Here is a 12,609-nt window from a genome sequence, read left to right on the forward strand (position 1 = left end):
CTAATGTCCTGCCTGCATAGCATTAGGTGTCATATTGAGGTTAAACGTACTTATCTAATTTATAAATACCATAACAATTGACTGATATGCTTGAACTGAAGTTTAAAATTTCTAATTTATGACTCATGCTGGCAAAAGGCGAATACGCTCGTCCTCAGCATCCCCGTCAATTCGTCCCAAGATCAACACAGAGTAGGTAAATTACGGACGACTACTAACCTTTGGAATAGTGACTAACACATAAGAAAGATATTTACCTCAATTTTACCGAGATTCAAACACGGAGAATAGTTGATCAATCAACTAGATTATCTAAAAATTTAGTTATTTCAATTTTAAACCAAATTAATCAATTTTTGATCGATTTGATTCAATTGATTCTGTTTGTTAAAAAAAATATTCAATATGAATTTAATAGATTTGGTTATTAATCAATTGCTCAGTCCTAACAGCTATAACTAAACTTTAGATATAACTGAAATTAAAATTTAAAATAGTAATGATGAATTAGTTTAATGGCTCAAACAATTGTGATTAGGAATGACCCGCAAGACAATCAGCCAAGGCAGACATTTATTTTTAGTGCAAAAATCTTTTGATTGAAATCCAAGATAGTACAATATACAAGTTCTGAACACTAGAGTCTCGAGTAAAGTAACACAGGCGAAGAAGCATCTTGAAGCTTTTGCTCATCCTAAAGACGCCATGTTGTCGAAGGACTGAGAAGTCCTTGACAAGATCAGTTGGCTCTTTTGATGTCATTCGATGATGATTTGATTGAGCAAGCAGTTGCTGCAGAAGGCACTTATTTGAAGCGCTGTGTCGTGCAAATTCCTGCTAGTTTTGCTCTCATCATGCATTGTAGCGATTGCAACAAGAGTAGTGGAGACTCAACTAAACGGCAGTGAAGTTGTTAGAAGAATCTTCTCTCCCTTCAAAGTAAGACATTTCAGCTTGAATGACACTCTGCATGTGAACATCGTTTAATCCCTCTGCATGACAAATTTAAGTGTAATCTCAAAGTAGGTACCTTAAGAATCAAAATTGCAGCATCCTTGTGTAGAACTTCATTGTATTCACTACAGGAAAGTGCCTGAAACATCTCGTCTTGGCAAATAAATCATCTTTTGATATGAAAGGGGACTTAATTAATGCACAAATACTGTGCTGACCTGAATACAATTCGGACAACCAGAACTAGACAGGCAATTGCAAGTTGAGACTAGTTCCAATGCTGCTGTAAGGAGTTCCCTAAAAAGCAACTGAACCTGAAAGGGTATGCATGCATTTATGATTTTCTATAAACGTATATGAGATTGCCAATTCTATAAACCTGAAAAGAGAGATCTTGAATGCAGAGAAACACAAGCACATTTAAGTCTGCACAGGCAATCCCAGTTGAAGTTACAAAATTAGAGACACTACCTTTTTTGTGATACCAATACCGCCAGGATGTCGATCATACAGCAATAATCTTTCAGAAAAAGCTCTCTTTTCATGAGGGTTAACACATTCTGTAGCCAAGTCGGTCGCATTGCACATGATATACCTAGAAGATAGATTGACAATCATTTAATTAATTAAAGTATGCCTCAAATAAAAATTGGTGATTCATAACCATAACGACAGTTAGACAACAAGGAAGATTACTGATTCAAATGACTTGGCCAGGAACAATAATCATCACATAGGCAGGCAGAAAGCAGAAATTTCTGCAGCAATAAATAGGACCATGAATATAAAAAACTTACAAGGGCACCACATTAAGAAGAGCATGGGAGGCTGCGTGCAAGCCTGGCCGGAATGGGAGTTGTTGTTTCTCCAAAGAAGACTTTATTGATTGAGAAACACATATCCAAACTGCCTGCTTTGATTGGGAATATATGAACCATAAGAATATTAAAGAGATTAAATGAGTGAAAGAGACAATGAAAGCATCAAAAACAAACCTCTGATTCAAATGAAAATTCTGGTAGACTAAGCTCATCTTTATCGAAAATCTGGTTATTTGATCGCCATATGCGATAAAAACCAAACCATTTAGTGGTAACTGTGCAAGGACGTGTTTGGGCAGTAGTCTTTACATAACAGGATGCCTTTACTGGCAGATAGGCCTATGAAAGAAAAATACATCTAGAATCATTATTATGATGCACCTATTGTTCTATGAGTTGGCATGGATCAGAGAGAATATATTTCCTCACTCAAATACCAATATTTATTCCACATGCTTGCACATGGTATAATTGGTATGAGCAAATAAAAGTTTAACAGTTTGAGTTGCAAAATTTTGAAAATATAATTGCATTGCAATAGAAGGGGAAATATTCAAGGCTTGAAGTAATAAAAAGAGCAGAGAATACTTGAAATCAAAAGAGCAGCTTACAAGTTCACCTCCAGCCACATGCACATCTGTGTAATCTCTGGTCTTGGTGTAGTATTTCAAATCAGCCCTTTGACAGAAGGCAACTTTTGTTGATAGATCCAAATAATTAACGAGATATGTATCACCTTGATGCATGTAAACAGCACCATCGTATATCTAGATTGAAAAATAACCATCAATAAAGAGTTTGGGCCACAAAAGGACAAATCATGAAGGTAGAGATCCAGCAATCTTGGATACTGTGTGTTCCTTTTATTATCCAACATGCAAATGATGGTAGGGGCAACTGTTATCATATTATAAATTGATTGATTTAACATTTAACATCAAATCTCTAGCTAGCATAAGAAAATGAAGCTACGCTCCGAATAGAAGAATATAGTTTGTATGTGTGAAAAATTCAAGAGGTCTCCTTTCATCCCCTCCTGTTTATCTCTTTTAAAGTGTTCTTTCAATATGCCCATAGGCCCTAGAGTCATTGAATGTACCATGTTAAAGTTCAAGAGGGTGGAGCTCAATCCAACTCAAAATGTTAATCCAAGTAGAGGACCTCAGGATATTCGAGCATGCCTAAGAAGACTAACTTGGCAATGTGGGACTAAGAAACTCCACCTCTCATCTCAAGCTCTTTACCTCCTTTGAAATCTCCTCTTTCAACACAATAAGAACATACAGGCAATTATATAAGCCAATGAACTTGATGTCCAAACCAGACATCCATATCACCACAAAAATCCAGCAATTAAGAACCAAAAAATCTGGGCTGTAACAGATGAAGCAGTCTATTACTGAAAAATTTTGTTGAGTCATTCAAGACATGAGTAGTTTGTGTCCCCACTCCCATGCAATCAAAGTCACATGAAAAGGACTAAAAGTTACTGATCAATACAAGATGGATCCTTTGGTACTTTATTAACACAGAAAAATAACCAGTAGTCCCTGCAGAACTGATATGACAAATGTCAAAAATCAAAACCACTTCCTAAGGTTCCGAATACAGTACTCTACAAGAAAAACAGGATAAATACTCAACAAACAGTTCTCAAACTTTACATTGAGCAACAACTACCTGGAAGAAGGCCTTGCTTTCTTCAATTTCTTCAAGCACTTCATTGCTTAAACACTCCACCACTTTGTATTTGATAGTTTCAACTGCCCTTATAGTAACAGCACGTGATGGCATACCCTGGATAATGGAGATTAAATGTCAAGTGCTAAAGCAAATAATTACATGAGTTTGGAGAAGAAACATAGTTTACATCAGGTCCGATATAGTTCCATGAGTTTGGAGAAGAAACATCATATGCATCATTACACAAATACCCTTTGTTCCTTAGGGAAATGATTGCAGAGTTGAGACCAGAACCAAAATATTTTTCATCATACTGCAAACATAAAGGAAGTTCAAAAGCAGCACAAGCAATGTGCTGCTCTAGTACCTAAAGAAACGCAGTTCACACAACTAATATAGGTAAGTTTTACACGAAAAAGAAAATCAGAGAGAACAAAAAAAACAGACTAATACTTTCTGGTTATGGGCGTCGACTTGGCACAGCTCCATTGGCCTTCCAAAGAGCTTATTAGGGAATTTCATGAAATATTGATCCAAAGGTCCTTCAAATGCAACATATACGGCTAGTGATGGTCTTGATCTTCTTCCAGACCTCCCAGCTTGCTGCCATAAGCTACAAAAATATATAATGGATTACTATCCGTGAACAAAAGCAGTATACATAATTACATCCAATAAATGGGGCATTTATACCTTGCAACAGTACCAGGAAAACCAAGATGTATGGTAGCATCAATATGGCCTATATCGATTCCAACCTCAAGTGCATTGGTTGCTGCAACACCCAGAATCCTGCCCTCAGAAATATCAGCCTCGATTCTCCTTCTCTCCTGCAAAACCCAGAAATAATAATCTTTGTTGTTCAACTATCATCAAACAGCAACACTTTTTCTTGAACTTAGTGAGATAACGTCCTCATGTAACCAGTGGATCATCTCACTAGCATTATGGTGCCTGTAAACTTCCTCTGCAACTATAATACCTTTATTTTCAGTGACATTATTTGTTCTTTCAAGTTTCAACTCACAAGTTGGATAGGAGTATCTTTCTTTAGCTTTTCTTGATTTTGATAAATATATCTAGACAGTCAACAACTAGATGAAGTATGTATTGCAATCATACATCTTGAATGACAATAACAAGGTCAGTCACATATATTCCTACTAGATCAGTTAACCCTTCAATATCCAAAATGAAAAGGTTAAAACAACATCAAATTCAAAACATTCAGACACCAGAAGAAGTTTCCTAAACTATCATGATGTGCATCAGAGGAACTGCAGTAAAATGTAAAACTGAATGCAAATCCCAAGAAAATTCAAAATTACATGCAGAAACACCTATAAGGACTACTCGGAATGGGCATATCCCTAAACAAAGTGCTTACAGTTTGAAAGATTATACAAACAAAGAAAACTTCTCCAGAGTTAAACAAAGAAAAACAATAAAGGACAACATCATTGATCCTCTTGAAGGCTTGATATAAGACTATAACTCGCCTTTCCACAAAGGTATGGTAATATAGGAAATGGATAAGATACCTGCGGAGAATATCCAGCACGATAAACACATATGGCTTTCACCAGATCATTTGCAGTTGAATTAAGTATCTCACGCCTGTGCAAGTAACAAAAGTAGGTACAGATCAACAGGTGGGAATTTCTAAAAAAAAAGAAAGTGAGGCCATCAAGGCAAAATTCACATTAATCATTATACAATTGCAGATTACCTATGAAGGAAATGACTTACGTGTAACAGAGAGTTAATTCACATAATTTCCGAGTCTTGCAAAAGGCAATGCAGCGAAGTCCATGTTGAACCATTTCTGCCAGGAGATAAGAGACCTCTAGAATTGGGCTAGAAATGTAATAATTAAAAAGGGTGAGCAACTTGAATAGAACATATGGAATAAGGCATATCTTAGATATTCAGGTACCTGTATGAGAAATTGATGCAAATTAGGAATTATTTTAATTTTAGTTGATTTTGGTAATTGTTCTATGCTAGGTGTCAAAAGCTTGGTATATTTTAATTTGGTTGAGTTATTTTTCTACTTTAGTTGGTAGGATTTTATATCTTCAAGTTGTAGTCAATTTATTTCCCAAGTTACATGAATCCTTATAGGTGAATGGGTTCTTACTAGGCTTGCTTAATTTTTTATTTTTCAATTTTAGTTGGATTGGAGCTTTTAAAAAGAAATATTAGCAATGTAATTTTTCAAGCTGTCTACTGTAACATACACAGGTAAAATCTTAAAGTCACCATAGAACAAAGGAAATTTAGATATGCAGACAAATAAGAGTGTAGTTATACCTTGAACGTCTTGATTTTCTATCAGGCATCATAGGGTTATTATTTTTCATGCCTCTGAATGCCTTTTGTTCCTAATCATAAGGAAATAATACATTACTACATCATCATAATTGTTTAGTATCAAATGATATCATACTCTCAGGAAGCAGAGCTAATTGCTTCATTTCTGATTATTTGTCTTAAGCTAAAAACAATGAAACAAGCAGGCTCACCAAATATAATGGAGGGTTCCATAAAATGAAATATTTTGGACTGCGAGGACTTCCATCATTTTGAACCAGCTCTAGTGTCTGCAAGTTGCCAAGCTCCTGATACAGAACATAAAATTTTCTTATATAATTAGTAAAGAAACATTGTTGCCATCACCAACATTGTTAAATCAAAGGAACAAAATGTTTGAATAAAGACTCAGCAATTGGATGCCAGATTTTTGTTGTTGATGGTCATAGAAAGTTAGCTAGCATCCAAACATCATCTCCAAAATTTCAAAATTAAAATAAGCAAAAGGCATAATTTGGAATAAGGTTTTCACATTTCTAACTTAACAAGTATTGCTGAAATTTGAAGAGCCATAAATAAAATATATATAAAACATAGAAACGGCAATCATTATAGTGAATGTATCTTCTGAGTCTCTGAAAAAAAAAAGACAATGAATAGTGAATGCATCTTCTATATTCATGAGTATCAAGTTAATAAAAATTTTAAAAAAATGAATATAGAGTAATTAAGGTTAAAAAAATACACTCTTTAGTTACTAGTAGCTACCATGGCATGCTCACGTGGATTTGCTGAGGTTGCAGTGCAAAATATGAAGGACGGATCACTACCATATACTGTGAAAAGTCAGGAAGCATCTGTAAGGATAGATAATCATGAATAAAGCTTATACGGTTGAACCAATTTTAATGTTATGTACCATGAGAACATATTCTCTGCAGTCTCCTAAGTATGAAAGCAGTATGACAACCAAATGCTCCTTTATATGTATGAGTTTCATCAATCACAACATACCTAACAAGCCAAAAATGATTAAACAAAAAGGTATCATAGTTACACACAAAAAAAATCTCTAACAAGATCACAAGAACCATAAAGCCAAAGTGTAGTGACATAAAACATTCATGCAAATGAAAAGCAGTTGATCAAAAGAAACAGATGAAGTCTTCAGATACCTGAGATTTGATAAAATTCGCTTAAATTGCCCATGAAATGGCAAGATAGACATGTGTAACATATCTGGATTTGTAATCAACTGCAAAGTGATATTATAGTCAAGCCTCTACTAAATGACAGAATAATAGGTAAATACAGCAAGACGAGCCTTATGCCCACTTACCAGTCTAGCATCATCTCTTATCAGCTTACGATTTTCTTGGGATGTGTCACCATCATAAATACCAACATTTAGCCCTATATTCAAGCCATCTATCATTTTCAGTAGAGTTCTCAACTGGTCTTGAGCTAATGCCTAAAAAGGTTACCACAACTTCAATGAAATTAGATGGCATTAACCAACTAAGCTTGACATCGTCTTTGGAAGGCTTGTGAAATAACGAAAGAAGTGGCATCAAGCAAAAAAGAAATCAATAAGCATTAGGGTAAAACCTTTGTGGGGAACATATATAGTGCACATGACATTGTATTCTTTGATAGTGCTTCAAGAACAGGAATATTGTAGCAAAGAGATTTCCCACTGGAAGTAGATGTGGCCACTACAACATTCTTCCCTGACAGGGAAGCAAGTAGAGATTCAACCTGAATAACTAAAAAAATGGTCAAAAGAACCAAAATGGTCAAAAGAACCAAAAGATATGGTTCCATAGGTTAAACACAAAATAATATGTGCACCTGATGGCTGTATAACATGGTTATTCCAAACCCTTTGAGTGTCGATGTTAGTGCTTCTGATAGATCAGTATGGAATTTGGCATAGACAGCTTCTTTGGCATCTATAAATTCCACATGTACAAGCTGGTGAAACAAAAGGTTAAACATTGAATTTTTCACAATGTTATTTTGCAAACAATATGGACAAATGATGTGTCTGCTGGATCAAACCTGTCCTTGTTTACCAATGCCTTTTCTGAGATGTTCAACCATCTCAGCAGGTTCCAGGAGTTGCCTACTCTGTCAATTATAGAATAATGGTCCTCAAAAAAAAAAGCATGATAAGACAAGAAAAGAAAGTAGCAGTATTGAGTAAATCTCAAGAGTAATGATTTGGAATTTCATAAACAAGTGATATTTATAAAATGGTAAGAAACCTACACGACACAATGATGACATTTTCCTGAGTGTCACAGATCCACTTCCTTCTGAAACAACAGCAGCAATTACATCCTGCATCAAAACGCTTTCCTCTAGAGGCAACAGCAGTGACATGCCACTTGCCAGTTTTATCTCCTGTATTCCATCTAAAACAGTCCATGATTGAACCAAAAGGAGTTTTTTTCCAAAAGTTCAAAGTCTAAGTAATAAAGTTGTCTAACATAAATGATGGTTAAAAAAAGTCCCAACAAATTTTCTTCTGATTAACAGAGCAGAAACCAACCTGGTTAATTGTTTGATGACAATAAACATCACCGGTACTGGTTAAGATCCACTATTGTATACAATATAACTCCATGTATCATGCAATCAAACAAAGTTAAGCTAACCATCAATTTTGACAAACGTTGACATATCAAAAATTAATATATCAGCTTCATTAACTTCATCAGTTTGCAGAGAGATTGAAATTAGTTAGAGGTAAAGTAAGACATGGATAAATTAGAACTTTATCTCTTATAAGAGAAGTAAGTGTGCCATAGGAAATTGGAACCATGATTTGTTCAGCTCTAATACTCTTTCAATTCCAATACTTTGCAAGAAGCCATATGATGAATCACAAGCGATTATAATTTTTAACTTCAAATACAACAATGCATACCATAGCTTCCAATAAATCAATCTAGAACAACACTCATAGCATAAAAGGCATCATAGATAAATGAAACTGGCATACCATGCAACATTTAATAGCTTTCCATAACTCTGACATGAAGATAACACTCCTTCGACCAAATGCACGAACAATTGATGAAATTGGGGCTTTTTTGTTTGCTGCAAATATATCTAAAAAATGAAACTTGCTACAATTTAGTAAAAAGAAACACAAATAGAAAGGAAAGAGTGAGAACACGATGATCCTGCCTGTATTTCTTACTGCATGTTGACCATTGGCGGAGATACATATCAGAGTGGCAGTGTCCAATTTGTCCAGAAATCTTTCATCTTCACAAAGAGATATTATCATCTAGGCATAATTACATAATGATTTAGGTATGTTTACTCAACATCTAAGCAAGAACATAGAAATGTTATTGTAGAATATTTTATTAAATATTATATAATAATAACTCAATATGGAATGTAGATAAATTAAAAAATCTAGTTTAGTGGATGAACTATTGTATTGAATCAGTCCTCTTCTCCATGACTAACAGGTGTAATCTATTAGGAAAGCAGAAGCCAACTAGTTAAGTAAATGGAGGGAATTAATTATTTAGAAAAATACTTAAAGCATTTGAACACATTGCCAACCATTGAAACAAAAAGGTTATTTTGGTCAGCCTGAGCACCCCTCATCGCTGGCCCCATATCGAGACGAAGGAAGGTAAATCACATACCAAGCGACCTCCTAGGTGGGAGAGCATTTAATCCTACGGGGAATGAAGCGAGCAAAAATTGACCCTTGCCCAATGAAGCAACTCTGCCACCCAAGTACCAACTCGGCTACACCGTGGGGACAACACATTGCTAACCAGTGAACATTGGATTAGTTGTCCAGTAAACAGATGCATAACTCCTTTTTAGATAAATAGAGATGCCACAGTTTATGATTTTGTGTAATTATTATTCCTTCACATGTACAACATGCATTTAATTTTAGAATGGTGAGTGTTACTGAGTATTAAAAAGTAGCTGCATGTGAACATCAGGCACATGATACCAAAATTTTAGCTTTGAAACACGGTCTTGTCTTTCATCACATTCTAACGATCATTTAACATGAGTATAAGAATGCATAAATTCCACCAAGATTTTTTTTTTAAAGTGTAATTTGCAGTAATTACCTTTGGACAAAGAAGTGGAAGGCTTTTAACATCTGTCATGCAAGCATTTTCCAGACCAAATATATTTGATTGCATAAGTGCTTTGTCAATGCACTCCCAAGTGAAGCATTTCTTTTGCCTTTGAACAAAAGCATACATAATATTTACAAACATAAAAATTTTCAATACTCTCTTCAGCCAAGAAGGGCAAACACAACTCTGTACAACACCAGTGGATTTATAATATTCTTCAAACAACAAGCAACCGCTTGAATTAGCCTTGGACAAACAATTCACCGACTCTAAAACACCACGAATTATGCTGCTGACTTGTTTGTCGGATATATTTTGGGCATCAGAGCATAGCACTTCGTGAAGGGCATGATTGTCATCCAATTTTCTCTTGCATGCTCTATCCGAGTAAGTCTTTCTGCGGCTTTCACCCAATGAAGTCCCCCCTTCCTCACAATATAATCGCTTTGAGTGTCTGTTATCAGTTTTTGTTATCTCAGCTTGCATGGCTGAAAAAGAAGAAAGATCGTTCATGATATCGTGCCAAGTAGAGTCGGCTGCAGATACTGCTACTCTATCAGTGGAGACATTTGGCGTTCTACTCCCTGATTGACCATATTCCACCGCGCTTTGCTGAGATTTCTTTATATAAGGAATGAGAACCATGAATTCACCGTGTTCAATGGAATGGCTCCCCACACGACTATCTAAGCTCAACTTTGAACCCTTAAAAACATTTTTTTTTATTAACAAATGCATCAATTCCGGAGGAAAAGAAAATGCAATCTAATAGTGCAGATTTTCTAGTTGAAAAATAGACATGAGGGCTAAACTCGAACTGTCCCAAGCGACAGTTCGAACTACGAATAAACGTTCAAGAGAATATATGATGGCCGGGCAGAGCGGAAATAAGTTCTTGCCTTGAAGAAAAGGTGGAAATGAGGAGAGTTCTTCGCTGGGAGGAATGAATCCATAAGCTTAGCCTTCAGGTCGACGATGGAGCGGTCACAGGAGATGGAGATAGTGACCGATCGTCCATCGAGGCTTCGGACCTCGATCGTCTTCTCCATTTCTCGTTGATTCAAATTAGGGTAAACTTTACGGGAGCCTTAAAATAAAGAGTATTTTTAGATAAAAAAAAATTATGATGATTTTTTCTTTTATATTTTATATATTTATATTTATATTTATATTTATATTTATATTTTCGATCAAAAATATTTCAAAAGGATTTAGATCAGTTTTCGTCGCATCAGAAATCACCGCCGTTCATTCTTAGATTTTCCATAGATATTTAGCACGTCAATCGAGCAGGCTTTTAATCATCTTATTACAAAATTATTAAAATTTGTATTAAATAAAAAGGCCACAAAGAAATTAGATAAAGGTTTCGGGCCTTTCCGCGTTGTTTTCCCCGCCACACGCCCTACTCACGTGCTCTTCCATCAACGGACGGCCCAGTTCCCACGTCTCCGCTCGGCTCGTTTCGGCTCCACTCGGCTCAACTCCGAGTCGTAGCTCGGAAGGAAATGATTTAAAATCGAGGCTGGCGCATGAGTTACACGTGAAATAAATAGCGCAATTAGAGAAGTGACACGAATCTCGACAAGAACTCATGATTCGTGAAAACCCTGATGGGCACTTTGAGCCATACGATAGATCGTCAACGACCGCTCCTTTTTATATTATAATTAAAAAGCTTTTTATTAAAAATATAAACGGTCGTCCATTTTTTATATAGAACATATCTCCTTTTATTTTAGTAAAAAAAAAGATATATTAATAAATAATTAAATACAATATTATCTTTAAATACATATTTAATCAGAACATTCCTTTCTGTCTGACTAGGACATTAGATGGTAATCAATTTTTGATACTATGATAAGAAGGAGTTTACCTGACATGAGTCAATAGTTACGATATAAATCAAAGTTAAGACGGTCAGCATCAGGACTTAAGTAAGGTTCAGCCACACCCGAGCAGGAAGCCGCTCATCGGTCGATCAGAGGGATCATTGTCCGATCGGTCATCTGAGTAAACCAGTAGCTAGTCAACTCGGTCGACAGAAGAGCAAGCTGAGCGAGCCAATAGCTTGAATCGAACGAGCTAGCTATCCGACTCGAGGTATGGCGTTGGTATAAGTACACATAATGATCCGATAAAATAATAAAAAAGGAAAAGACATAATTAATAAGGAAAAGGGAAAACAAAATAGAACACTTCATCTACCATTAAATGAGAAGAAGTTATGACAAATATACTTTTTATCGGTAATTAATATCATTAAAACTGGAAAAGATGGAGGGTCACTAAGAAAGGTATAAAAGAGTATGTCAGGTATGAATAAAGACAATATTCACTTCTGTCCCTAGTACTCTCACTTTTTTCTCCTGCTTCTAACTTGAGCGTTAGAAGGTCAATATCAGGGACCCCTTCCCTAGTTTGGTTTTATTTTGCAGAAAGGACCGAGGTCTTCATCCGGTCAGCGAAACTGTCATCTCCCCGACTTTCCAACTTCACGCATTCAGACAAGATCATAATTTTTTCTGAATAATATTATTTTTAAACACATATATTTAATCAGACTTTATTTGACTTTACTGTTTAGTCTGACTTGAAGGAAAGACATCTATGATATATGAGCTTACTCTGAGTAATATAGTAAGATTATCCTGACAATATAGATGACCTATACCTTGTGTGCTGAATAAATATTGATGGGCAAA

General features: G+C 35.5%; 1 protein-coding gene across 8 annotated transcripts; it reads right to left on the reverse strand.

Annotated features, from left to right (window-relative positions):
- Positions 1 to 576: 576 nt before the first annotated feature.
- Positions 577 to 10,967, reverse strand: LOC121992494 (uncharacterized ATP-dependent helicase YprA-like). Of its 8 annotated transcripts, none has more exons than XM_042546951.1 (27): positions 10,801 to 10,967; positions 9,890 to 10,606; positions 8,967 to 9,069; positions 8,779 to 8,876; positions 8,043 to 8,177; positions 7,833 to 7,901; positions 7,623 to 7,745; positions 7,380 to 7,529; positions 7,111 to 7,242; positions 6,947 to 7,026; positions 6,691 to 6,785; positions 6,540 to 6,607; positions 5,984 to 6,079; positions 5,772 to 5,842; positions 5,208 to 5,315; positions 5,000 to 5,075; positions 4,152 to 4,288; positions 3,912 to 4,071; positions 3,646 to 3,825; positions 3,456 to 3,572; positions 2,387 to 2,542; positions 1,950 to 2,114; positions 1,752 to 1,867; positions 1,426 to 1,549; positions 1,173 to 1,268; positions 1,031 to 1,093; positions 577 to 966 (listed from the first exon to the last, which is right to left on the reverse strand). In XM_042546951.1, the coding sequence occupies exons 1-27, from the start codon at positions 10,948 to 10,950 to the stop codon at positions 895 to 897; spliced, it is 3,657 nt and encodes a 1,218-aa protein (XP_042402885.1). In that variant the 5' UTR covers positions 10,951 to 10,967; the 3' UTR covers positions 577 to 894. The 8 variants fall into 8 exon arrangements, 6 of the variants coding, with proteins under 6 accessions (XP_042402885.1, XP_042402893.1, XP_042402878.1 ...); XM_042546959.1 differs by having other exon boundaries at positions 3,646 to 3,771; positions 8,779 to 8,888; XM_042546944.1 differs by having other exon boundaries at positions 1,752 to 1,864; positions 8,779 to 8,888.
- Positions 10,968 to 12,609: the final 1,642 nt, after the last annotated feature.

Source organism: Zingiber officinale, chromosome 1B (assembly GCF_018446385.1).
Source record: "Zingiber officinale cultivar Zhangliang chromosome 1B, Zo_v1.1, whole genome shotgun sequence".
In the NCBI taxonomy this organism is placed as follows: Eukaryota; Viridiplantae; Streptophyta; class Magnoliopsida; order Zingiberales; family Zingiberaceae; genus Zingiber; species Zingiber officinale.

Excerpts from the sequence above, each read along its gene's own strand:
- LOC121992494 (XM_042546935.1), bottom strand. The coding sequence starts at position 10,950 with ATGGAGAAGACGATCGAGGTCCGAAGCCTCGATGGACGATCGGTCACT. Across the intron at positions 7,746-7,832 it reads GCATTGGTAAACAAGGACAG|CTTGTACATGTGGAATTTAT; the intron begins GTTTGATCCAGC and ends TTGTTTCACCAG. Across the intron at positions 3,573-3,645 it reads GGAACTATATCGGACCTGAT|GGTATGCCATCACGTGCTGT; the intron begins GTAAACTATGTT and ends TCCATTATCCAG.